This window comes from Lynx rufus, unplaced genomic scaffold (genome assembly GCF_022079265.1).
Source record: "Lynx rufus isolate CCGP_SWC_20201006 ecotype Redwood Valley unplaced genomic scaffold, mLynRuf1.p SCAF_16, whole genome shotgun sequence".
NCBI classification, from domain to species: domain Eukaryota; kingdom Metazoa; phylum Chordata; class Mammalia; order Carnivora; family Felidae; genus Lynx; species Lynx rufus.
The window spans coordinates 22,479,672-22,507,320 of record NW_025814830.1 but is presented as its reverse complement, the minus strand read 5'-3'; the positions used below and the strand labels follow the sequence as shown (position 1 = coordinate 22,507,320).

General features: G+C 44.8%; 1 protein-coding gene across 3 annotated transcripts in view; it reads left to right on the top strand.

The window, feature by feature from the left end:
- Window positions 1–27,649, top strand: part of ABCC11 (ATP binding cassette subfamily C member 11) — a 60,002-nt gene that overhangs the window by 30,073 nt on the left and 2,280 nt on the right. Inside the window, exons 14-27 of one of the 3 annotated variants that reach the window (XM_047078357.1) lie at window positions 539–742; window positions 2,244–2,378; window positions 2,465–2,561; window positions 4,307–4,396; window positions 6,934–7,037; window positions 9,519–9,716; window positions 11,962–12,188; window positions 12,309–12,446; window positions 13,893–14,079; window positions 18,554–18,643; window positions 20,017–20,206; window positions 21,575–21,734; window positions 24,541–24,619; window positions 25,290–25,403. In XM_047078357.1, the coding sequence (XP_046934313.1) occupies window positions 539–742; window positions 2,244–2,378; window positions 2,465–2,561; window positions 4,307–4,396; window positions 6,934–7,037; window positions 9,519–9,716; window positions 11,962–12,188; window positions 12,309–12,446; window positions 13,893–14,079; window positions 18,554–18,643; window positions 20,017–20,206; window positions 21,575–21,734; window positions 24,541–24,619; window positions 25,290–25,403 (2,013 nt within the window). Of the gene's footprint in view, window positions 1–538; window positions 743–2,243; window positions 2,379–2,464; window positions 2,568–4,306; window positions 4,397–6,933; window positions 7,038–9,518; window positions 9,717–11,961; window positions 12,189–12,308; window positions 12,447–13,892; window positions 14,080–18,553; window positions 18,644–20,016; window positions 20,207–21,574; window positions 21,735–24,540; window positions 24,620–25,289; window positions 25,404–27,649 lie in introns of all 3 variants that reach the window. The other 2 variants (XM_047078358.1, XM_047078359.1) reach the window with 2 other exon arrangements.

Genomic DNA, 27,649 nt, shown 5'->3' with positions numbered 1-27,649 from the left:
CCAGTAACTCTGGTTGCCTGTTACTGTTAGTAACTCCTGACATAAGGTGTATAAGATACTCCTTCTCCTGACAGCAACAACAGAGCCCCCTTCTAGCCATTGCAGCTCTGTCCTGTTGAGCAGCTGTACACCATGCAAACAGTCTTAGACAGAGAGGGCTGATGATGCTGCAGGTTGACAGTCGCTGTCAACAGAAATTTAAAACCCAAATAAGACATAAGGAGGTGCTCTTCCTTAGGAATAATTTGTTTTATTAAATAGAGTTTTAAAATGCCACCTTAGAAGTTGATAGGTTTAGAAACATTGTATCTAATTATGAGTTATAAAATTTTAATTAGCTGAAAAATCAGTTTCTTCATTCCCTATTAAGCAAATTTTGAAAAATATTTAAAAAAATACCAGGGGTGCCAAATCACTAGGTGTGCAGGAGCGTGCACCGAAGAGGTTCATTGTGTCATATGTGCCTACCTGGCTAACTTTGAGCATACCTGGCTGGGCTTGTTCTCTGGACACAGTGCCTTTGGCTGTCTATTTGCAGATTGGGGAGCGGGGCCTCAACCTCTCTGGGGGGCAGAAGCAGAGGATCAGCCTGGCCCGCGCTGTCTACTCTGACCACGAGCTCTATCTGCTGGACGACCCTCTATCTGCTGTGGACACCCACGTGGGGAAGCACATCTTTGAGGAGTGCATTAAAAAGATGCTTAGGGGGAAGACTGTCATTCTGGTGACCCACCAGCTGCAGGTGATCACCCTTTCAGGGCTCTGGCCATTATTGATGACTGATGTAGATCTGCACATTTTCTTTCTTTCTTTCTTTCTTTCTTTCTTTCTTTCTTTCTTTCTTTCTTTCTTTCGAGAGCCAGGAAGCAAGCAGGGGAGGGGCAGAGAGAGGGGGAGACAAAGGATCCAAAGTGAGCTCTGTGCTGACACCAGAGAGCCTGATGGGGTGGGGGGCTTGAACTCACCAATCATGAGATCATGACCTGAGTTGAAGTCAGACGCTTAACCAACTGAGCCACCCAGGTGCCCGATGCTCATGTTTCTGCCATTGATTCTGCCATTGATTCAGTAACAACCTCACAGCAGCTACCTCTTCCTCTCAGACTAGACCTCAAAACTTGAGGAGCATTGTAAAAAACTTGGACGTTTTCTGCTTTCCCCATGGAGAGGGTAGGCTGGTAAATGGTTTCTGTGGCTGGTAAAAATTGAAACCAAATTTTAAGTTCTCCTTCAGATTTGATGGATTGACTTCTGCTTTTGAAGTTACAAAGAAATCTTTCAGAGAAGAATTCCCCAAGTCTCATGTTCTTGGATGAAGTACGGTGACCATGCTAGGTGCTGCCTCTCATAATGCCTTTGCCCTAGATATTCCCATACTTGGTTCTGGCCTCAAGGCATTATTATTATTTCTCCCTCTACTTCTATTTTGGCCTATTTTTTTTTTGGTACAAAATATTTAAGACATAAGAACAGTTTATTAAATAGTCTAATGAAAACCCATGTTTCTACCACCCAGAAGACACAATTGAACATAGATCCCCTCTCTGATTGCATTCTGTCTCCCGCCTCTTGTTCTCCTCACTTTCCTGTTTGTCATTCCTGTGCAGGCCTCCACACTCTTACAACACATGTAAGCACCTCTAGACATGGTAAAGTGCCCTTTTGAATATTTTAAAGCTTTATATAATTGATATTTTACTTCCTGCTTCCTTTGGTAATTTGCATGTTTTACCCAATATTGTATTTTTGAGATGTCCCATGTTGATACATGCAGCTTTTTAAAATTCTCACTGGTGTAGCAGTCCAATATCTGCGTACAGCAGAATTTATTTCTCTGGGATCGACATCTAGGTTGTTTCTCATTTTTCATTTTTACAAAAAAAAATGCTTTGGCGTACGTCATTTCATATGTGTCTTTATGTATGTTTGAGAGTTTATTGGGATTAGAGTTTTAGGCATCCAATTGTTGGGTCATAATGCTTAAATATTTAATTTTACTAGATATTATCATGTTGTCTTCCACAGTATTTGGACTAATTTACAACCCCCTACCTTGTACGAGATTCCCTATACCTGCAGTCATCACCAATGCTTGCACTTATGCAATGTTTTAAGATTTTTGCCAACCTGAGGGGATAAAATAATATTTTATTATGATTTAAATTTATATTTTCCTTATGAGTGGTGAAGTAGGATATCTTTTTGTATGCTTACCGAAGGCTCTATTTCTTCTGACTCTTCAGTATTTAGCATTTTGTGACCAGATCATTTTGCTAGAAGATGGGAAAATCTGTGAAAAAGGAATTCATAGTGAATTAATACAGAAAAAGGGACGATACGCCCAACTCATCCAGAACATGCAGGGAGAAGCCACACAGGTGATTTCCAACCCGCCCTACACTCACTGCCCATGTAGAGGAGCACCTCCTGCCCCCTGCATTCATGACATGTGCTTTCTTCCCAGGACCCACTGCAGGACACAGCAAAGACAGCAGAAGACTCTCAGGTGCAAGGGCAAGCCCAGACCACCTTCCAGGAAGAGTCTGTCTATGAAAATGCTGGTAATGGTGCTGGGCAACAGGGCAAGAACACCTGTGCATCTGCCTGGGTCCTCTAGAGGACCTAGCATTTCCTCCTGGACCCCAGACAGGGCCATGTCTTTCACTGGCCAGGATCCTAGACCACGTGATCCAAGTAGTTGAGGGTGGTGGGGTTCGGACTGTGCTGGTCAGGAGGCCTGAAGATCTAGGAAGTAAGTGTTGTGGGGGGCAGAGTTGAGAGTGTGCAGAGGCAGACACAGAGTGTGGGTAGCTTTGGCCTGGAGTGGCATAAATTTAACTGTAAGGCATTTAAACCTTCAATCATTACATGTTTGTTGAAAGCAAATGTTGAAAACAAAGGTATTAGAAATCAGAAATGAGGGACACCTAGGTGGCTCAGTCAGTTAAGTGTCCAGCTCTTGATTTCGGCTCAGGTCAATGATCTCACGTTGGTGAGTTCAAGCTCCGTGTCAGGCTCCATGATGACAGTGCGGAGCCTGCTTGGAATTCTCTCTCTCCCCTCTCTCTCTGCCCATTCATTGCCTGTGCATGCTCTCAGAGTAAATAAACTTAAAAAAAAAAAAACAGATATGAATTGGGCCCAGTCTTGGATATCCAGAAGCTCACAGTCTAGCTCTTTTCTGAAACAGGGCAGCAGGGCAGAAAGACCTTCATTTTTAAAGTAAGACAGCTCTCAATTTGAATTCCAACTCTGCTGCTTACAAAGCTGGGTGACCTTGGCAAAGCAACATAACCTCTCTGAACCCTCATTTGCAAAATTGAAGGTAACTAGTGCTTACTTTGTAGTGTTGTAGTGGAGATAAAATGAGATCATGTGTAGGGAAGCCCCAGGATAATGCTTGGCCTATTAGAGGCTCTTGTCACCAAAATCATCTTTAGCAATGAAGCAGCCCGATTTGGGCAGAAGAATAATTGGAAGATCACAAAATGAAAAGTTGAAGAATCACTCTTCAGCAATTTTGAGCCATAAGTGGCAGGAACAGGTGCAGAATCTTTTTGAAGAAAATCTACTCTAAATATTTTCCATAATAGTGTGATTTCCCTCAAAATTCAAATTCCAGGAAGAGAGCCCTTTCCCCAGGGGAAATTAGGGCATTATTAGAAGAAGGGAGAGCCTTAGGCAGAAATGACAGATACCCCCACAGTGCTGCTTCCTTTTGTTGCTACTGTCATCAGTAGCATCTACTGGGACTTCAGGAACTCATCTCTCTGCCCTGCTCTAGGACAAGAGTCTAGACAGCTGTTTTTTTTTTTTTTTTTTTTGAGGGCTTCTCAGAAGAATATTCCTGCAAAGCATCTTAGCAACCATCTATAGGCTTGCCAGTTGTCAGACAAGGAAACAGAGAAGTTAAATGATTTGCCTAAGCTTGCAAAGTATTGCAATGACCATTCTGGAACCCAGTTTTCTGGTTCCATATCATTGCTTTCTTCATTCTCTCCTGCTGCCTCTCCCAACCCATCAAGATCTTGGGAACCCCTGGACCCCAAGGATTATTGAATGGCTGGGGTTGAAACCCCTTTGCAGGCTGTGGAATTCAGGTCAAAGTTACCTTTGGCAGAGTTTTCCAAGGAAAACATGCTGGTTAGAATCAGTCTTGGATGGGGCACTGCAGTTGGAAGATGAGGTCTCTGGAAAAGGGTGGAAGTCAGGGGTGGAAGGCTTCATAAAAAGTCTTCTTGACCTTGGAAGGCCATGCAAGTGATTGAAAGACACATCATTTCCTTGTTCTCTTACTCTGACCCAGTGCTGGAAAATCAGCTCACAAGGAAGGAGAAGATGAAAGAAGGGTCCCTGAGATGGAGTGTCTACCATCACTATATCCAGGCAACTGGAGGTACTGTATGTCAGCTGCCAGGCCAGGCCTGGGGCTCTCTCTCTGATTGGACCTGACTGGAATGTGTGCAGTCATGCAAAGTAGAGAGGCACAGAGGGGTCATGCCATTCACGGGTTTGACCTGCAAAATTCCAATCTCAGCCACACTCAACTACCACCATAGTCAGTGCTGGAAGTTAAGTTTCGTATTGTGTTAAAATGTACCTGAGATTTATTTTAATTAGGTATGGTAAGGCATGCAGGCATGGAAATTATTGCCACAAAGGGAGAAGTTTATGTTCACAGGACCCTAGGAACAGGAGACAGGGTATGCCATGCAGGGCCACATTGGTCAGGAGGCAGAGGGAAGGCCCCAAGGCCTTATTGGGGTTTTTGTGGGAAGGAGTGGGTGCGACGGGGTGGGTATGCTGAGTAAGTTTAGGATTATATAATTTGAATAATTGGGGGGGGGCTCTGGGCTATAGGACTGGTCCCTAGTTATTTGGAACCTGGACCTGGGGTGATTTAGGGCAGGAATGTTCGTTGGGTGTGTGAGTTTGATGCAGGATGAGGTTGGGAGTGTGGCTGTGGGTTGGTTGATTTGTACATCCCAAGTGTGCTCACAGGGAGTCATTTGCTGTTTCTAGGAATTAGCCCTGGGAAGAGCAGTCTCCTCAAGATCAAGGCCCCAGCTGCCATAGCACCAAGAATGGAGAAAATAAGAAAATGTAGTTCATACAGTACTCTTTGAGTGTTTTTCAAACTTTATGTCCTGACCCACTAGTGGGTTCTGAAATCAGTTGAGTGGATTTTAAGCAGCACTGAAAGAAATCCGATAGAAGAGAATAGAAATTGTCTGCTTCCATTTCATACAGTGACATTGGTGAAGCCTTTATCCTGTGTGCATTCAAAATACATTTCTGATGGTGGGTGGCAGGCAGCTAGAAGTTTCAAAGCTACTGCTTTATTAAAGGGTATACATTACCAAATTCATATAAATATAACTGTACAATTTTATAAACACAAAACCAAGTATATGATACTGTACTTTTTAAGTAATTTAAGATATTTGTGAGAGTAACTGGGACTCCATGCCAACTTTTTACTTTTGATTGAATTTGGAACCTAACCCCATGTAAGGTGTATCTTCTTTCTACTTGTCTAAAGGAGGAAGAGGTAGGCTGTGCATAGATCACCATCCCTATTCCTTCTACCATGGGTAGCCCTGCAGGGCATAACATAGTGCCTAGCCAGAGAGGGGAGCAGCAGATGCCTGCAAATGCATGAATGAATCCAGCAACCAATTGATCTGTATTTACAAAGTACTTATTATGGGCCAGGCACTGTGCCAAGCTCCAGAAGAGAGGGGGCATAAAGGCCTCCAAGGGCCAGTCATGGAATCTAGCTGGAGAATTATGACATCTGCATTACCCAGGTAGTAAGAAAGATCTCTGTGGCTAGGCACAGTCTCAGATGTCATCAAAGAAGGGGTGACCCTTGAGTGGAGCTTAAGGAAGGTTGAATTCAAAAGAAGAAATATGGGCAAGGGGTTCCGTGGCTGGCTCATTCGGTGGAGCATGCGACTCTTGATCTCAGGGTTGTAAGGTCGAGCCCCATGTTGGGTGTAGAGATTACTTAAAAGTTAAAATCTTAACAATGCACACAAATATGGGAACGGAGCACAGACTGAACAGGTGGGGAGAGTGCTGGGGGCAGGGACATCTACAGAAGGAAGAGATGCACCCTGGGTTTTCCCATCCTTGGCTTAAAAAAAAATTTTTTTTTAACATTTATGTATTTTTAAGAGACAGAGCATGAGTGGGGGAGGAACAGAGAGGGAGAGAGGGAGACACAGAATCTGAAGCATCCTCCAGGCTCTGATCATCTGCACAGAGCTTGACGCAGGACTCGAACTCACAAACCCTGAGATCATGACCTGAGCTGAAGTTGGATGCTTAACCGACAGAGTCACCTGGGTGCCCCGCATCCTTGGCTTTTTTGAATCCAAGCTCTACCACTTGCCAGCTCTATGACCTTGGGCAAGTTTCTTCCCTTCTTGGATACTCAGTAAATGGGTGCATGAATTCCAAATTCAGAGATAATGTCTGTGTTTAGTACTATGCCTGGCACATAGTCCATAGTAGCACATACCACATAAAAGGTAGCTGATGTCATTTTTAAGACTGAATCCTCAGGACCTGCATAAGGGAGACTACTCTAGAATATTTCTTTTGTGCCAGGCACTGGGTTAGGTGTTTGGCACACATTATCACATATCCTCTTCAGAGTGATCCCATGCGGCTAGTATGACTACCATCACAATTTCATAGGTAAAACAGTGGAATGACTTTTGGTACTTTGCTCAGGCTAACATAGCCTGTAAGTAGTAGAGTCAGGACTTGACTACTGGGCTTCCTAACCTTGGAAGTCCTCCAAGGTGTCCAAGGTGGATGGGGGTCAAGGAGATCCAAGGGATTGGGATGGCTGAGCAACTTTGTCAACCATTATCCTTCACCTTTTTATGGCACCTGTGTGTTACCCCTTTCCTGTCTCTCCAGGTTACATGGCCTCTGCCATTGTTGTCTTTCTCATGATGGGGATTGTCTTCCTCACAGTCTTCAACTTCTGGTGGCTGAGCTATTGGTTGCAGCAGGGCTCAGGGGTAAGTGTCATGGTGGGAGTGGGGTGTGTTTCTGTGGGCTGATATGGAGTGGGGCACCACTCCTTGGGCCCCATGAGGGTCAGAGCATGGGTTAGGGAACCCCATGGCAAGCCTGAAGCCTGCCATTGCCAAGTTGACAAATGAAAAAGCTCTAGAGAGGGCCTCTGAGAGCCAGACGTGGGGCTTCCCTCCCAGCTCTGACCCCCAGTGTTCATAGAATGAGCGGTCACCAGTGCAGTCTCGTCAGGACAAAACCAAGAGGTTTATGTCCCCAGACAGGTCCTCAAGAATGCTTTACATACCATGGAGTGATCTTTCCTTTGATAGCCCTTTTGCCTTCTCATTCTGCTTTATTTAAAATGTGCCTCTGGACTCCTTGTTGGGGGCTGGGAGGACACATCACAGTTAAACACAGCTGATGTTAGTGAAAGCAGGGAAAACACATTTTACTCAGTCACTACTAATGGCAGGGGAAAGAGCTGAAAGTCATCCGATTTGTGCACAGGTGATTTGGGTGTTTTAAAGGGAGAATGAATGTGGGGACTGAATAGAGGCAGAGGAGTGAAATTTATCCAGGGTTGGTGAGTGTGAATGTGATGAGGTCAGCTGTGTCCATTAGCTGGCAGTTATCAAAGTTAGGACTAATCTCCCACAGGGACTAGGAGACAGAGGCCCTATCCTTCATGGTGATTACATTTTAAAGACATGGTTCCCAGGTCCTTGGGAGAGATGCTCTGAGTTGTAAGAGCTATGTATTCACAGCTGTAAGCACTTTTTAGTGAGGGCTCCGAGAAAGGGAGGTCAGGGGCATGCTGTCAGGTGTTGGCTAGAACAAATGGTAACTTTTCCTGGTGGTGGTTGAGATTCCACAGGCAGGCATTTTGATGGGGGGCAGGGGCTGGGGTCCTCCTAGGGACATGCCTTAAGCCGCTAGAAGCCACGCTGAAGTTTGGTCAAGTCTCTTAGCACAGGGGTTTGGTTGGAATTATTTTGTGTTGAGAGACCTGCAGTTCTCAGCCATTATGTGCCTGCTTAATTCATTCATCTTCCCAACCACATTCGGAGGTGGGTTCTGTCTCCATTTTATAGGATAGTGTGAAAAAGAACCTTCCCTGGGATGTGAAGTCCCCTGCTGGGACTTGAACTTGGTTCTTGATTCCAAGCCATGTTTACCCAAAGGAGTACTTGGTTAACTTTTTAAAAATATTCTTTTTGAAATGTTTATTTATTTTTGAGAAGGAGATTTATTTATATTTGAGTGGGAGCAGTAGAGGGGCAGAGAGAGAGGTGGGGGGCAGAGGATCAGAAGTAGGCTCTGCGTTGACAGGCTGACAGCAGTGAGCCAATGTGGGGCTAGAACTCATGAGCCAGGAGATCATGAGCTGAGCTGAAATCAAGAGTCTGCTGCTCAACCGACTGAGCCACCCAGGCGCCCCAATATAGCACAAATTCCTAATCACCATAGAGTGAATTTATCAAGCCTTTTCTACCCTGGCAGCCTTGCGGGTGCCTGATTCAGATGATCCGCCTCCCCAAAGAAAGAAAACTCACTATTTTGCTCTATTCCCACACAATGCTTCTGATATCTGTTGTGCAGTTTTTTTCTGAAAGCAACCAACTCTCTAATGCTCTGGACAACATCTGTGTGTCCTACAATTCAAGTCAGTCTGACACCACCTGGAGTTAGTGCAGACTCCCCAGGTTAAGCACTCAGTCCCACAAGCTTGTCCCTGCTTCAGATGCCAATCACGAGTCTAGACCTCCTATAGTTCTGGCAGACCAGGTGTCAACTGGGGGTTCTCATGACCTCCTTTTTGGATTTGATCATCTACTAGAATGGCTGACAGAACTCAGGGAATACTTTTACCAGTTTATTATAAGGGACATAATAAAGGATAGAGATGATTGGCCAGATGAAACAGTACATAGGGTGAGATCTAGAAGGGCTCCAGGTACAGGAGCTTCTGTTCCTGTGGAGTAGGGGTGCACAACCCTCATGTCATGTGAATGTATTCACCAACCCAGAAGCTCTCTAGACCCTGTACTTTAGGGATTTTTATGGTGGCTTCATCTTATAGGCATGATCAATTATTAATTCAACCTTCAGCTCCTCTCCCCAGCCAGATGGAGGGTGGGGTGGGGTGGGGTTGAAAGTTCTAAGCTTCTAGTAATGGCTCGGTCTTTCTGGTGACCCGTTCTCCATCCTGACGCTATCTAGCCCCCTCCTCACACCAGACATCTCACTGGCTACGAAAAGACACACTAGCTACAAAAAGCAATTAGAGATTGCTCCAGAGACTCCAAGGGTCTTAGAAGATTTTGTGTCAGGAATCAGAGTCAACGTCCAAATATTAGAACAAAAGATGCTCCCAGCACCCCTATCACTTAGGGAATTACAGGGATTTTAGGAGCTCTGTGCCAGGAACTGGGCACAAGACCAACTATATGTCTTATCAAACCACACTCTGTTCTCTTTTGAAGACCAATAGCAGCCAAGAGAGCAATGGAACAACAGCAGACCCAGGCGACATACTGGACAACCCTCAGCTGCCAATTTACCACCTGGTGTATGGCCTCAGTGTGCTGTTGCTAATCTGCACGGGTCTCTGCTTCTCGAAGGCCTTCACCAAACTCACGAGGAAAGCATCCACCGCCCTGCACAGCAAACTCCTTAGCAAGGTATGGGCTTGGGTATTGGCTGCTGTTGCAGGCTGAGCCCTAGCCTTTCCTGCTTTTCTTTCTTTTTTTAATTACTAGACTTCATTTTTTGGAGAAGATTTTGGTTTAAGAAAAATTAAGTGGAAAGTACAGAGTTCTCATATGCCCCTTACTAATCTCCCAGTTTCTTCTGTTATTAACATCTTGCATTAGAGCAGGATGTTTGTTACAATTGATGAGCTACTATCAATACATTATCATCATCATCATCATCATCAGTCCATGGTTTATCTAAAGTCTTCTTTATTCTGTACATTCTATAGACTTGGACAAATATATACTGACATGTATCTGCCATGAAGCATCATACAGAACAGTTTCATGCTGTAAAAATCTTCTGTGCTGTACCACTCATCCCTCCTTTCCCCTCAAATCCTAACAACCACTGATCTTTTTTTACTGTCTCCATAGTTTTTCCCTTTGCAGAATATAGTTGCAAGTGCACGCTGGGCCACTGGGTGGGTGGGAGCAAGCCACAGAATGAGCTGGGTGCCTGGAAACTATCCTGCTGTCAGCAGTGTGATTCTAAAAGGTAGTGTCCCTTGCTGGAGGGCCAGGCACACCAATGTTGGCCTCTGTTGGCTGAATATTGTCACATATAGTGTTGCTTATAATTGTCCCAAGTTCCTTTTCAAGTGGTACTATTATCCTTATTTTACATACAAGAAGTCTGACATCCTTGTGTGTCCTGATGAGAATGTATTATGGTTAAAATACCAAACTGCCTCTTGGAAATATCATTGCTCTCCCCCTCACCAGATGTTACTATGTGCAGGTTCTATGGTGGGCATTGGGCTTACAGTGGTGAATGAACAATTCAGGTATGGTTCAGACCATCATGGCCTTATAGTCTACTGAGGGAGACTGATGAGAAAATAGGCTTGTTGTAACATAGTATGTAAAATTACCTACTGGGTGGGAGCCCATGGAGTCCTAAGAACCTAACCCCAGCATGTAGGTGATGGAGGGAAGGATGGAGTCCAAGCAGCCTTCTTGGAGGAAGGGACCTCTCTGCTGTGACCTGAAGGGTGAGTCACATTCAGCCAGCTTAAATTAGGGGTTGAAGAGAAGCAGAGCATTTCTGGGAAATTTTATGATGCAAATAATTATTATTTATTAATAGTCAAAATGCACTTTCCTTCTCCCTCCCTCCTCCTTTTATTCCTTCCTTTACTTTTGGCCTTAATAGATAGGATTAACTTCTATTTATGTTTTGTTCTTGTGTTACAGCTTGAGAAATACATGGGGAAATGAAGTGGTCAGTTGGTCAGTTGCTCAGTGCCACAAACCTTTAAGAAATGCCTTCTGTAAAGAGTGTGGCTGTGCTGGGGCAGGGTGGTTGGGGAGCCTTGGGAGGTCTGGTTATGGTTTTGCCATTAACTACTTGGGTGACCTTGAGCAAATTGCTGAGCAACCTTCCCTTCTCTGGGCTTCAGTTTTCTCATCCGTAAAATGAGGACATGAACTAGATGCTTTTGCTAGAGCCCTTCCAGTACGAAATGTTCTTTGATCTCCAAAGGCCCTCATGTCCACTGCTTTTAGAGACCAAGTTAGGACACCATCTTCAAGAAAGGGCAGTCATGCTTAAATTCTACCCAAGACAACAAGTCATGTGCAATCGCAGTAGTATTGCTGCTACTAATCTTCGGTAATTCTGATGAAAATGGTCCCATTTGTAGAAAATAATAAGTGCTGGTATTAATGGAATGCTAATTAGGATGCAGAAACTGTTCTGAGACTTTTAGTGTGTTACTTCTTCCTCCCTCTCCCTCCCTCCTCCCTTCCTTCAATCCTTTCCTTCCTTCCTCTCATAACAGGTTTATTAATATATAATTCATGTAATTATAAAGCTCACCCTTTTAAGCTGCATATCTCAGAGGTGTTTTTAGTCTATTTGCAGACTTGTGCAATCTTCACCATAACTCAGTAAAGTGTTGTTATCATCCCCATTTTACAAATGAGGACATTGAGACTCAGAGGGGTTTAGTAACTTGCCCAAAGTCACACAGCAGTAGGTGGAGGAGTTTGCTAACACTGGAACCCAGGCAGATTGACTATGGAGCTCATGCTTTTAGCCATTGCTCTAAACTGCCTCCCTTGCACACCCTTTAGGCTGTATCCTGCATCTCTTCAGGGCTGAGTATAACTGACATCTTCATCAAGTTCCAGAACTATCTCTTGATCTGGGTTGTTTTTGTCACTACAGGTTTTATGCTGCCCCATGAGCTTCTTTGACACAACCCCAACAGGCCGACTCCTGAACTGCTTTGCAGGGGACTTGGATCAGCTGGACCAGTTATTGCCCGTTGTTGCTGAAGAATTCTTAGTCCTGTTTTTGATGGTGGTCGCCATCTTGTTGGTTGTCAGTGTGCTGTCTCCATATATCCTGCTGATGGGAATCATTTTAGTTACTGTTTGCCTTATTTATTATATGTAAGTGGGTTCTTTGTGCTTGTGAGCTGGGTCTGTGACTTGGGATACCAGGCTGGTATGTAGAACTGGTTGGTCCCTGAGGAGGACTGCCCAGGTCACTCACTCTCATTCTTGATGCAGGAAGTTTAAGATGGCCATCAACATGTTCAAGAGACTGGAGAACTATAGCCGCTCCCCTCTGCTCTCCCATATCCTCACTGCTCTGCAGGGCCTGAGCTCCATCCATGTCTATGGAAAAACTGAAGACTTCATCAGCAAGTGAGTCCTGTGCTGTCATCTGAGGATGATGGGGCAGTGGGGACTGTGGGAAGCAGGAAGGTGGCGAACAGAGGATCTGGAAATAGTGTTCTCTTCACATTATTTTATTCCATTTATTTCTGAGCTTCCAAGACCTCATCTATAAGATGATGCATATAGGAATAAGAAATATAAGTGATGCAGGAAATATTTGTAAACCTTAAAGACCTGTAGATATTGCATACACATATTAATATAATTAATAGTAAGAAGTGTTGCTGGGTCAGCACTTCTTGCATTGTTCTTTTTCTTTCACTTCCAAACAGGTATCTAATTTTAATAAAATACACGAAGCAATAGCTTTCTAAATAACAGAATTTCCTTCACTATTCATAACTATAGGTTTGTATTCTAAATGCTTGTTGATACAAACAAAAACACCCTATGATCGATGTTGAGCCTTAATTGTATCATATGAACTTACCCATTTGTAAAGATCAATCACACATGATCTGCCTTGAACTATAAGAGGCTCACAGTCTGGTGGAAGACAGGAGACACATACACACATTTTTGTAATAATACAGGGTTAAAAATGACTAATAACATAGGAGAAAAGCAGATAAAAGTCCATAAGGGTTCAGGGGGAACTTTAAAAAAAGAGGGGATGCCTGGGTAGTTCAGTAGGCTAAGCTTCTGACTCTTGATCTCAACTCAGGTCATGATCTCATGGTTTGTGGGATTGAGCCCCACGTCAGTCTCTGCACTGACAGTGTGGAGCCTGCTTGGGATTCTCTCTCTCCCTCTCTTTCTCTGCCTCTCTCTCTCAAAATAAATAAATAAACTTAGAAAAAAAAAAGACTTCAAGGGGGAAAGAGGTGGCATTGAGCCATCTGAAATGGGTTCGAAGCCTGGTAAGATTTGAGTGTGGGAGACAGTGTATGTCTGGTTAATTGGAATAATGGATGAACCATGGAACCAAGTCTCTCAGTGGGACTAGAGAGCACTCAAGGACTGTGCAGGTGCTGGGATTGAGGGCATCTTCAAATGATGCATTCATTCACCCACTGGGTGCTCAGAGCCACAGGGAAGATGGTAGTGAATAAGACAGACACAGCCCCTTCTCCAAGGTGGATAGATACTTGGAAGGGTTTGCTTCCCCTCACTCATGAGTAGATCCTGACATTTATTCACTCTTATTGTCCTGGGTAGGGAACTTCCCCTAACTGATGATCAAGGCCTAGGGAAGAGCCTGGGCTGATAAGTCAGTCAGAGCCTACTCCTAGATCTGGGGTCAGGTCAACTCCATGACCGAGAAAGGGGCAGGGAGAAGGCCCCCCAAAGATAATTCAGGTTCCTTGGGTGGAGTGGGGAGCCAGATGCTGGAGGAAGCAACCAGTGTCCACTCCCAGGAAACTCTGGGTTAGACAAACACATGTTGTTTTCAGGTTGTCCTTTCTTTCTCAGGTTTAAGAGGCTGAGTGATATACAGAATAACTACATGCTGATGTTCCTGTCTTCCTCGAGATGGATGGCACTGAGGCTGGAGACCATGACCAACCTGCTGACCTTGACTGTGGCCTTGTTTGTGGCTTTTGGAATTTCCTCTGCCCCATATTCCTATAAAGCTATGGCTATCAGCCTCATCCTGCAGGTGAGGGAGGGACTCTCAGATAGTGTGGTTTTGGCTTGTGGCCTGTGGACAGACTCAGGGGTTCATGGGACTTTGATAACACCTTGGGTTTGGCCATTTGTGGCTTTATGAGTTGTGTGCTTGGCCTTCTGAATCTTCTGCTTTCCTGTTTTCCTGTCACCTCTGAACTGGGAAGTCTATATTTAAAGCTATTTAATGGAATCTTAGAGTATTGGGATTGAATGGAGCCCGCAGGCAGTCCAGTCCAACCCTCTTATTGTGCAGATGGGGACATTGAAGCCCAGAAAGGGAAATATTTGTCTGAATGTATAGAGCACTAGAAGTAGAGCCAGAATGGGGCACCTGGGTGGCTCAGGCAGTTGAACATCTGACTTTGGCTCAGTTCATGATCTCATGGTTCCTGTGTTCAAGCCCTGCGTCGGGCTCTGTGCTGACAGCTCAAAGCCTGGAGCCTGCTTCAGATTCTGTGTCTCCCTCTCTCTCTTTCTGCCCCTCCCCTGCTTGTGCTCTGTCTCTGTCTGTCTGTTTCTCTGTTTCTCTTTCTCTCTCTCAAAAATAAATAAACATTAAAAAATAAAGAAGTAGAGCCAGGGTAAGAACCAGGACCTGTTATTTGCTGTCTGGTATGTTTTCACTTTACTATCATTCGTTGAGTTAGCTATCAGGCTTCCTTCAGTTATCTAAGGAGTCATCCAGTCCCTCCCCTGAAACAGATCTTCTCAGACTTTAAAGTGCACAGGACTTGAAGCAGAACACTTTTCCCCAGCCTTGCAGGAATGTTCGGCCTGGGCACTGGTACAACTGACAGGAGGACCATGCTCTAGAGCACAGCCTTGGGTTTTCAGAGTCAGGTCCTGGGTGGGTAGGGTCTCGGAATCTAATTTTAAAAGCAGATTCTCTAGGGGATTCTGCTGTAGCAGCCTGCAAAGCTCCTGGCCTGAGTTCCTCCACGTCCACTACACTGGGGCATGAGAGGGTCTAGCTGGCCAAGTTCATGTCTGCAGGGTCAGTCCAGTGGAAGGGCTAGCCACAAGGGCTGTGAGGCCAGAGGCTGGCTTTGCAGCCGCCTGGGGGAACACTGGTTACACAGTTCCAGCTCCCCGAGGGATGCTCATTAACTGCCTTCTCTATGGTCATGTGGCTTTCTCTCTAACTGGCTTTGGGTCTCACGTGTCCCAATGGTGAGGCATCTTTTGGGTATGCCAAGGGGCTCCATCTTGCTCCTTGTTGAGCCCCTGCAGCAGGTATATATTTGCATAAATATGCAGTCCTGTACATGCACAGCCATGCCTGTGTGTGTGGAGCCTTCTGCAGGCACCCAGGCCATGCAGGTGGCTGTGCCGTGCTCACACTTGCAGACAGCTTACCAGTGCAACAACATGGAATGTACTGGACACTTGCACTGAGCTAGCACTTTGCTAGGTGCTTGTTGCACTTTCTTGCATTGAATTCTTACTACATTCCACGAGCTATAGAAAAATGGTTAAGATTGTGTGCTTTGGAATGTGGGTTCAAGCCAGGCTCTGCCCATTATTAGCTTTGGGGAAGCCTCTTACCCTCCTTGTACCTGGAGTTCTTCATTTTGTAAAAAGGAGATAATACAAGTTCCAAAATTACAGATTTGTGAGACATGTATGAACATGAGGATTAATGCATGTTGAACACCTAGAACAGTGCTTGGCCCAGAATAAATGCTCAGTAAATGTTAGCTGTTATTGTTCCTCACTTACAGGTAGGAAGTCAGAACTTCAGAGTTCCGTAACTTGCCCTGGTTCCCACAGCTGGTGAGAGATAGGTTTGTCCCTAGTGGGTCACACTCCTCTCCTCTCTGTCTTCCTCTCTCTGACAAACACACATATGCGCATGTGCGCGCACACACACACACACACACACACACATGCATGTGCCAGTGCAGAGTTGCCCCCAAACCTTCCAAAACTCAGGGAGAGGTACCACACTGGTGTCAAAGGGGATCTGGAGTCACCAAGGCCAGATATCCCTCCTGGTTCCTATATGACATGGGCCAGGGGGGCAAAGCTTGGGGCAATGTTATCGTGTGCTGGCCCAGGCAAGAGGGGCAGGGTCTCATCTCTCCCAGGGTGCACTGTGCACATGAGGCACCTCTCAAAGGTCTCCCCAGCTTGTTCCATCACAGGAAACTAGTTAGGAGTTCTGCTGGAGGCCTGACTGCTTCAAAATGGCCCTGGATTTATTTTTTCTTCTCCACGTCTGCTGTCCTGTTCAAGTGTCTCATCTCTATCCTAGGTAGCAACCTCGAAGCCTCCTCTCCTCCCCTTGAAGCCCCTCCTGTCTACCTCCTACATCTCACCAGAGTGACCTTTAGTTACAGTTTTCCTGATGTCACTGTCTTGTTTAGAGCCCTCAGAGATTCCCTGTCTCCTTATGCTAAACCTAAGCTATGGGCCGTGCCCTCAGGCCCCTCAAATCTGGCCCTGTGACCCCAGCATACATCTTTCCTCTGGCCACACTGGTGCCTTGCTGACTTCTGCATGCACTCTCGATGAAATTATGTTCAAGCTTTGGGTAGCAGGAATCACACACCATGTTGCTTTGCAACCTTAAGAACTGTAAATAATTGAGATGCTCCTGGCCTCCAGCCAGCAAATGCTAGAACCAGTTCAAAATGGCCTTGGCAGTTTGGAGGCTTATTATGTGATGTATCCAGAAGGCTGGGGTAAGCTCTTCTTTGTTAATTTAGTGACCTAGCATGAATCCATGAGCATTCTATCTTTTTGCCCTGGCATCCACATCCTGGCTTCATCCTCAGGATTGTCTATTCAAGGTCACAAAATGGCTGCTGCAGCCCCAAGCAACATATCCTCACCAAATAACCACCAAAAGTTAGAAAGGAGAGAACTTTTTTCATGTGCCCTGTTTTAAGAACAAGGAGCAGCTTCCCAGAATACTCCCATCTGACTCTTCCTCATGCTTCATTGGCCAGAATTGTAGCATGGCTCACACCTTAAACCTATCAGTGACAAGAGGAATGGAGTTAACCAAGTCTCCCTGGAGCACCAGGCTGCCAGATGCCTGAGCATAATGGAGGTTGTGCTAGCAAGAAAGAAAAAAGGGACCGGCTACTAACAAGGCAACCAGCCATGTCTGATACACTGACTGGAGGAAAGGCAGTCTCCTTGGACTCCTTTCCAACTGTCAGTGTCATTTCATTATGGCATCCACCTTCTCTGACTTCTAAAGGGCTTTCCTTCCCTTTCCCATACTCTTTGTTCCAGTCATAGCCGAATGGCATGCAAGGCCTTGAATATATCCTGCTACTTACTATTTTCAGGACTTTGTCCGCTCTCTATGGAGTGCCCTTCTCCACCCATTTTTAACCTGCTAAATCCCACCTCTCCTTAAAATGAAACTCCTGTGCCAACTGCTGCAGGAAGACTTCCCTGTGGCCCTTGTCTGGGGGGACCTTGTCTGGGGGGGTCCTTAATGGCTCCCCATAGTGCCTCCCAGGGTGAAGTACATCCACTTGTGCTGGCATTCTCTGTTGACCCATCTGTCTCCCCACCTGACTGGGAGCTCCTTGAGGGCAGGGCCTGGGTCTGTTGCAGTTTGGGGCACAGATCCTGGCTTGGCACATGGCATAGAGCCCTCAGGGAGTGTGCTGAATGAATTCATAGTGAACTTATTGTCCAGCACTTTCTTCATGGCCTGTTTGCCCACATCTTGGACCAGGGGGATGGGGAGTATGAAGATTGGGTTCCCCATCTCAGCTCTACCTCCAGGTTCCAGGTGATTCTGTGTATGTTATTTCCCCTTTTGGGCCTCAGTTGTCCTCATCTCTGGTGCCTCCAATTCCTGAGCATCCCTGAGACTCCTTAAAGGCAAGCCCAGAAACAAGGACTTGGGTGTAGGCAGATTATTTGAGATGTGCTCCTAAGAAACATGACTGAGGGAGCAGGAGAGAGAGAGGCAGGGAAGGAGAAACTCTGTTATGGGCAAGTGTCATTGAGATTGCTGTTTCTGGGTCACCACCTCTCAACTCTACTGGCACCTTCTGAGAAGCAAATAGGATGCTCCCTGGATTGTCCCCCAGAGACTGAGGGACAGGAGCCTTCATTTACTGGCTCCTTTCCCCATTAGTTGAGGGTTTGCCCACAGCACTTTCACTCCCCTGTGTTTTGGGGCTGCAACTGTGCATGGACAGAAGGGGCTCCTGTGGTGTGAGTGAAGGTTTTGAGCAGGAAGCAGAAATACACACAAAGGGTACTTGAGGTGGGATAGTGTCAGTGGTGTCTTGCCCAGAACTGCACGCCATCACGCAGCTAACCTCAGAAGTGGGCTTGGGGGGCACCAAAGGTATCTGCTCCACTCTTGTAAGGAAATTGTCTTAGTTTGAGAAGTCACTCAGGAGGGGTGGTGATGAGTGCTTTTTAGGGGCATTGAAATCCTAAGCACACCCCTGTCAGTTTCTTGACCTGATGCTTCTCCTTCACTCCAGCTGGCATCCAACTTCCAGGCCACTGCCCGGGTTGGTTCAGAGACAGAGGCGTACTTCACTTCCGCAGAGAGGATGCTGCAGTACATGGAGGTGGGATGCAGGTCTGGGTTCGGTGTGGGGAGCTCAGGAAGTTTTCACACCCATGTCTGGGGCTCAGCTTCCATGGCCTCTGCAAGCTCCAGCACCCCAGGGGTCCTGAGACTTTTTCAAGAGGCAATTGCAGCCCCTCCCCATCTTCCCTGGACCTGTGGATGTCATTTCTTAGAAACCCTTCCATGCTCTATGGCCCATTTTCATCACATCCCCCACAGCTTTCCTGGATGTAGAGAGAATAATCTGCCCTTTTTAGAAATGAGAGTTTTGTCCAAGTATAAAAACAATAATAATGTCAATAATAATTGGTATTACTATTATTATTATTGCTTCTATTTGTGTTAGAGTAGTTAAGAACACAGGTTTTAGAGCCAGATCACCTGGGTTCAAGTCCAAGCTTTGCCACTTGAGTCAGCCGTGTAAACTGGGGACAGGTCACTGTATCTACTTCATTGGGTTATTACAAAGATTAAATAACACAATATGTAAAGCACTTAGTACAGTGCCTGGCTCACAGTAAAGGCTCAATATTTTTATATATAGATTATCTCATGGAACCACAAAACACTTTTATAAGGTTGATTGAATTATCATCCCCCTGGAAGAGGAAACTGAGGCTTGGCCAGGCTCAGCATCTTGCTTAAGATTGCACAGCCGGGGACTGGCAGAGCCTTTAAAACCAGTTCTCCAGCCCCTGTTAATAGGAGCAGAATTTGTGAATCATAGAACTTTGATTTAACATGAAGGGATGCTATTGTACATAGCACCTGTGGTGAAGGGCTGTGACTTGTGGATTGTGCTTCTTTTCCATCATTCAGGCCTCAGGACATACCCAGCTGTGCTTGATTCAGTTATGAGCTTGAAGTCAGGCAGTCCTGGTCTGAGTTCATAAGCTCTATGATCTTAAATAAGTCATTTAACCCATTTGAGCCTCTATTTCCTTGTGTGTGAAATGCATTTAAAATTACCTACCTCATTGATAAGGATAGAGGGAGCATAAGTCTGCACAAGGCCGCTGAGCTATAAAACATGCCCCAAAGGGGTCAGTTAGCTCTGCTGCCTTTATTGTTCTAGATTCTATTTCTTTAGAGCCTCACATAATAAATTAGAATAAGTTCTCTATGTTCATAACAGGGGGGCTAGCCAAATGGTCTCTCACTTTTTGGGGTTAAAATTATGTGCATGTCAGGTAAGTGGAGCAGGATGTTCCTCTTGGGGTGCTCCTGCGATTACACAGCTGGTGGCTTGAGCCCAGTGTGAGCCAGGCTGGGGTGGGTTACACACCCAACAGCTGGAAGCCAGTGGGTCAGCAGGAGATAGGCAGAGATTAATGATAACTATTTATTTCTTTTTCTTTCTTCAAAAATGAGATGTGTGTCCCTGAGGCTCCTTTGCACATAGAAGGCATGAGCTGTCCCCCTGGGTGGCCACAGCATGGAGAAATCACATTCCAGGATTATCAGATGAAATACAGAGACAACACACCCATTATCCTTAATGGCATCAACCTGACAATTCATGGCCAAGAAGTGGTGGGCATCGTGGGAAGGACAGGCTCTGGTGAGTGGCATGTCCTGGGGCACCCCCTGTCCTCAACTTTGACCTGTGGGTGTTGGACCTATTTCCAGGCATGTGTTTACTCAGTGACCCCACAGATGTTTATTGGGCCCTCACTTTATACCATGCACTAGTAAACAGAACCCAAGGTCCTGCTATCATGGAAAAAGTCCTGCTTTTCCACTGGAAAAGATAGGTGTTAAGTCATCAAATTAGGAAATAAATAAGGTAATTACAGATTGTGATGAATGTCATGGAGGAAGTTAAAGGGTGCCATTAACAGAGTAATGGGGCTGAGCTCTGGTGAGCTACAGTGGCCTGGGCTCTGAGGCCAGCATTTTAGCTGAGCCAGGAAGGATGGATAGGGTGCAGGGGAGGAGTGTTTCAAGCAAGGGGCATTACAGGGCTCTGTTCGGGCGAAGAGCAGGTCCAGGAGTGAAGTCCGGGTCCTGCTTCTCCTTCCTTCTTACCATTCCTAGACCTCTCTTATCAGCCTCCTTCTTTGTCCTCTCCATTATGACTTCTTTCCCTCCCTTCCTCTCTTATTACTTTTGGGAGGTCTGGTCTAAGTGTAGCTCCCTTCTTTTTTACATTGTTCAAAGACGCTCCTCAGACTTGATTCTTGCCCCACTCTTGTGTGCCTAGGAGCTGCCTCCTCCAGGTAGACCTCTAGGAAGACAAGAACCTTCATGGGTCTCCACTTCCTCAGGCCCCCTGCAGGCCTTGCACTCCTGCTAGGTGAAGAGCTTCTACCTGTGTTCTTTGGTGTGTCCTTCCCTTTCTACTTCTTGCCTGCAATTGGCCTGAGAGGGCTGCAGTCTGACGTAGAGAAGCTACTATGGGTCTAGGATGTGATGAAGAAAGGTGAGGAGGGCAGAATGTTGAACTGGAGAGCACTGTTCTCTCTCAAGGAAGCAGCCGCACTTAGCTCCTGCTGCTTGTTATGTGGGAGGATGTGGGACTAGTGTTGCCAGTTCTAGGATTCAAGAAGAGCATGCTATTTGAAATTTTGTACATAGGAAAAAAAAAAAGAAATTTTGTACATAGGATCTTTGGATTTTTTAAATGCTGGCAAAAATTTAGAAAATAACAGTAGCACTGTGTGTGTGAAACAGAATATATGAATGGCTGGATATACCCAGGGGCTCCAGTTGTGCCCTCTGATCTAAGCTGTAAGAAATCTGCTCATGGTTTGGGGCACTAGTTGGAGCAGAGACTCCACTCCTCTTCTGCTCTCTCAGGGCTCAGGATGACAAAGGATGGGCCATGGAGGGAAGCAGGTCAGGTGTGAACTCCAGGTGTGGCCTGTGCTGCTTCTAGTGCAAATCAGGAAACTGCCTTTAGTGCCCCTGCATATTTCTTGCCCAACAGGGAAGTCCTCCTTGGGAGTGGCTCTCTTCCGCCTGGTGGAGCCTGCAGCAGGCCGGATTCTCATAGATGGTGTGGACATCAGCAGTATTGCCCTGGAGGACCTGCGGTCCAGGTTCTCAGTTGTCCCTCAAGATCCTGTCCTGCTTTCAGGAACCATCAGGTAAAGCAGAGGATGGGGTCCTGGGAGGGGTGGCAGGACCAGGATGCCAGGGCTGGCCTGTCTTTGGTTAGCTGGTGCCCAGTGCTCCAGTTTTGGGGCCTCTGATCTCTTGGCAAGCTGGGCCACTCACTGGGACTCACTGAAATGTTCCTGAAGATTGAATGAAGCCCTGATATACACAAGAGCACTTTGTAAACTATAATGTGGTAAACAAAAGAAAGGCATAATTTTTAGTTTTTTAAAAACTGATGGGATTGGTCAGATTTTAGTTCACCATTAAGCATTTGCATTTTGGCTACCACTTTATTCTTTTATGTCTAGATGTGGTTTATTCTCTTCTCTCCTCCCACTGGATAAAGCTGAAGGAGCCATTTAGGCTAGATGTTAGGGAACATTTCTTCACAGGATACACATTCCAGGCAGAGGAGAAGTGAACAAGAATCCAGGCAGTTCAGTCAGCAAAGCAGATGGAACTGGATCTTTCAGCCTCTTCACCTTTCTATTTCCTCAGATGTCAACTCTGGGACTAAACTTTATCCAGATTCATACTCCTACTTAACAGTATACATTAAAGCTATGTTGGAACATTAAGGCATGGAGATTGAGGAAGTCTAATGCATTAAAAGTGAAGCTAGATTCCTCATGTTTTAGGGATGTTTAAGGCGCATTATCAGAGGCAAGAGGATAAACTGACCCCTAGAGCTCCGTTCAATCATTTATTCATTTACTCATTATTACTTCCTCCCTTTCTTCCCCTCCTTGCTTTCTTCCTCCCTTCTGCCTCCTTCCTTCTCTCCCTCCCTTTCATTTCTTCCTTCTATCCCTCCCTCCCCTTCCTTCCTCTGTCCCCTTCCTTCCTTCCTTCCTTCCTTCCTCCCTCCCTCCCTCCCATTCCTTTCTTTCTTCCCTCTCCTTCCTTTCCTCCCTCCCTTTCCTGCTTTCTTCCTTCCATCCTTCCTCTCTCCCCCCTCCCTTCTTTCATTCATTTAATTTACCTTTTCTGAGGCTTTCCTAGGTCCAGACATTGTACTAAGGCCTGAGGACACTTGGATGAATGATCACTGCCTGTACTCCTCCTGAGGAGTTCAGAATGTAGTCATGGGGTGGGTGGGTGGGTATAGAGACATAAGAACCAACAGATTATAATACAAGGGGATATTTACCAGATCAGAGATATGAACAAAGTGTGAAAGGAGCCCAGAAGTAGGTCAAATAGCCCTACTTGGGTGAATCCAGAAAGGCTCCATAGAGGAAAGGATATTTGAGCAGAGCCTTGAAGGATAAGTAGGAGCTTGTCTGGAAGAAAAAGGGGAGAAAGACTTTTTAGGAAGAGTGCATAGTATGTGCACAAACAGGGGACTTTAAAATGGTTGTGTTAGGGGAATGAGATAATATTTAGTGATAGATCTCTGTGTTAAGCTAGAACCTGGACAAATCTATTGTGCCTTGGTATAGGTGTAATAAAAATATGAATTAGCATTTTTTTGAGCATTTATATGTGCTAGCCCATGCTTTAATGTTCTGTCTCATTTAACTGTCACCCCAACCCTATGAGGTAGGCACTACTGTTACCTTACTTTATAGGGGAAGACACTGAACTTAGACAGGAAAAGTGACTTGTTTCAGGAGACACACAAGTAAATGGTAAAGATGAGGTATAACTCCAGGTAGTATCATGCCTTAGCCAGTGATATTCCCCCCTTGCAGCAGGGAGAAGTGTGAACTAGAATAGAGGAGACCTGGGTTCTCTATCCATTACAGTTTCATCTATCTCTGAGTGTCTCTGATTCTAGCCTATCTCTCAGACTGACTTGTGGTGTGACCTTGAACAAGCATTTAACACTGATAAGCCATAATTTCCCCATCAACCAAAGGGGTATACCCATCCCTTGAGGGGAAAGGGTGTCAATGAGTCTGTCTATGAAAATGTTTTGGAGACTATCAAATATCATGCAGATAAGACATTCTACCTCCTGCTTTAATACAATCTAGCCCTACACACAAAATGTGTGTGTCTGGCAAAACTGGGGACAGATAAAGCAGAGATTAAGAATAGGTTTTAATCAGAGGTGCCTGGCTGGCTCAGTTGGTTAAGCATGTGACTTCAGCTCATGTCATGATCTCGCAGTTTGAGAGTTTATGAGGTTGAGCCCTGCATCAGGCTGACAGTTCAGAGCCTGGAGCCTGCTTCAGATTCTCTCTCTGTCTCTCTCTCTCTCTCCCTCTCTCTGCCCCTCACCTACTTGTGCTCTCTCTCTCTCAAAAATAAATAAAACATTAAAAAATATTTTGGAGAAAAAGAATAGGTTTTAATCAGGACTGAGTGGTTGCATAACGCAGGAGAATTAATAATGTTGCCTATGCCAAATGAAAGTGAAAACTTTAATGGGTATAAAGTCCAGGTAGATCCCAACCTGATGTTGCTTGGATGATCGATTAGGATTTTTTTCACTGCAAAAGACAGAAAAATCAACCCCACCACAGTGAGATACCACTTCACTCCTACTGGGATGGCTATAATGAAAAAAGAAAAAGGAACATAATGAGTGTTGGCAAGGATGTTGAGAAACTGGAACTCACGTTCACTGCTGGTGGGAATATAAAATGGTACAGCCTCTGTGGAAAACAATTTGGCATTTCCTCAAAAGTTAAAAATAAAATTACCATATGATCCAGCAATTCTTCTTCTAGGTAGATACTTAAAAGAGGTAAAAGTGGGACTTGAGCAAATATTTGTATATCAGTGTTATATAGACTGTTCAATGGTTGCATGTGGTTATGGAACACTTCTCTTCTTATATGGCAGATTCAACCTAGACCCCTTTGACCGCTACACAGATGAGCAGATATGGGATGTCTTGGAGAGGACATTCCTGAGCATGACAGTAAGTAGCTCCAAGACCCGATTTTTAGTTTTAGCCTGCCTCTTCAACAGCGGTGCCTGTTGGTCCTTTGGGGCTCATCGCATGATATTCCAGATGCTACCATTTTGGGGCATAGATAAAATAATCTCATGGAGATGAGATGATTTTGGATTCCTAAATAAAGTCTGATGGCATTCAGACACTAACAGTGAACCAGGCATGTTCTAGGCTCAGGGGACACAGCAAAGGCAAGGTAGGTAAAGTGTTTGCCCTCCTGGTGCTTACATTCAATGGGAGATAAACACAACAAATAAATGGACACATGAGATACTTTCAGGTAGTAACAACAGTTACTTCAGTCAGGGAGCAGCTCTTTTATGTGGAATGGCCAAGCTAGGCCCCTTTAAAGATGGGGCATTTGACCTGAGATCAAATGTTGAGGGGGCAGTAGGGTGCAGATCTTCAAGAGAACATTCCAGCACAGGAGCTAGCATATACAAAGACCCTGAGATGGGAGTGAGAGAGGCACAGATAAGGAAGAGAAATATCAGCGATTGGAGTATAGAGAGATGAGGAGTATTACAAAGTGTGATAGGGGAGGTCTGATGGGGTCAAGTTAGGTCTCACCCCACAGTGGCCTGCATGCCCACATGCCTATGTAGTCTATATCTCATTTTCCCTGATATTACAGATCTCAAAGTTACCCCAAGGACTGCAAGCAGAAGTTGTGGAAAGTGGCAGAAACTTCTCTGTGGGGGAGAGGCAGCTGCTCTGCATTGCAAGAGCACTCCTTCGCAACTCCAAGGTGAGACCACAGATGGTGCCCAGTTTGGGTAACCACACTGGCTATTTCTCCCTCCATCTCCATGGGACAGTGGGTGCTATGCTATACATTTTCCCACAAATACACAACAGGCTTCCTCATGTCACCGATTGCTAATCTGCCCATATCTTGAGTGTGGGGGGCACTCACGCTGGGCTCTCTCAAAACTCTGATACCCTGCAGCTAAGCTGAATGATCCACCACTGGAACTAAATCATGATGCATTTCCCTTAAAAAAGTTAAAGTTGAGAAGCTTATTAATTTAACAGTTTTCTATCATATATTCTTTTTAAAACTTGGGTATAAGACATTCCCTTGTCTTTTTTTTTTTTTTTTTTTTTTGAGAGAGAGAGAGGGCACAAGTAAGCAAGGGGCAGAGAGAGAGAGAGAGAGAGAGAAGTGGGGCCCACACTCACCTAAAGTGGGGCTTGAGCTCACTTGATGCAGACTTGAACTCATAACTGTGAGATCATGACCTGAGCCAAAGATGCTTAACCAACAGAGCCACCCAGACGCCCTCCCTTGTCTTCGTTAGAGCTGGAAATCAGATGATAGCTGTTCCAGAGCTAATTAATTAATTAAAGTTTCAGATGTAGAATTTAGTGATTCGTCACTTACATACAACACCCAGTTCTCACCACAAGTGACAAGTGCCCTCCTTAATACCCATCACCCATTTAACCCATCCTCTTACCAACCTCCCCTCCAGCAACCCTCAAGTTTGCTCTCTATAGTTGAGATTCTATTTTCTGGTTTGCCTCTCTTTATTTTTTTCTCCCTATGTTCACCTGTTTTGTTTCTTAAATTCCACATATGAATGAAATTATATGGTATTTGTCTTTTTCTGATTGATTTATTTCACTTAGCATAATACTCTGTAGATCCATCCATATCACTATAAATGCAAGATTTCATTCTTTTTGATGACTAATATTTATGTAAATATAAATATATATAAATATATAATATAAATAAATATAAATACATATATGTGTGTGTGTGTGTGTATATATATATATATATATATATATATATATTTGCCAAATCTTTTTTTATCCATTCATTGGTTGATGGATATCTGAGCTCTTTCCATAGTTTGGCTACTGTTGATAGCACTGCTATAAACATTGGGGTACATGTGCCCCTTCAAATCAGCACTTCTGTATCCTTTGGATAAATACCTAGTAGTGCAATTGCTGGATCATAAGGTAGTTCTATTTTTAACTTTTTGAGGAACCTACCTGTGCTAGTCAGGAGCAAATTTTCTCAAATTATGTCACACACAGGTACTCATATGTACACATATATCCAAAGGATACAAAAATATAGATTTGAAAGCGTAAATGTATCCCATGTTTATAGCAGCTTTATCAACAATAGCCACACTATGAAAAGAGCCCAGACGTCCATCAATTGATGAATGGGTAAAGATTTGGTATATATATATACATTGGAGTATTACTCAGCAATCAAAAAGAATGAAATCTTGCCATTTATAATGATGTAGATGGAGCTAGAGTGTATTATGCTAAGCGAAGTAAGTCAGTCAGAGAAATACAAATACCACATGACCTCACTCATATGGAATTTAAGAAACAAAACAGATGAACATATGGGAAGGGGAGGAGTAAAGAGAGAGGGAAACAAACAATAAGAGACTCTTAATGATGGACAACAAACTGAGGGCTGATGGAGGGATGTGGATGGGGGATGGGCTAGATGGGGGATAAGGTATTAAGGAGGGCACTTGTGATGAGCATTGAGTGTTGTATGTAAGTGATGAATCACTAAATCCTACTCCTGAAATCAATATTGCACTGTATGTTAACTAACTAGAACTTAAATAACAATTAAGAAGAAAAGCAGGCAGAGCTCAGTGGGGTTGGAAGCTTGGGGGAAGGTTTCACAGGAAGAACTATTCCCCTCTTTCTAGCAGCGATGAAACACAGAATTTGCAACATGCATGTAGCAATTTCTTAACTACTTACTTTCTAATTTTATGGTTACTAGGCTACTGGTGCCAAAGTTGCTTTCTCTATATTGTTTCCCAAATTTGAGTCATCACTTTATGACTTTTGTCATATCTACATACAGTCTCTCCTTTGACTTATCTGCGATGCTCTCCCCCCCCCCCCATTTTTTTTTAAACAGCCTTATTCTAGGGGCTCCTGGGTGGCTCAGTCAGTTGTGTCCCAACTCTTGATTTAAACTCAGGTCATGATCTGAGG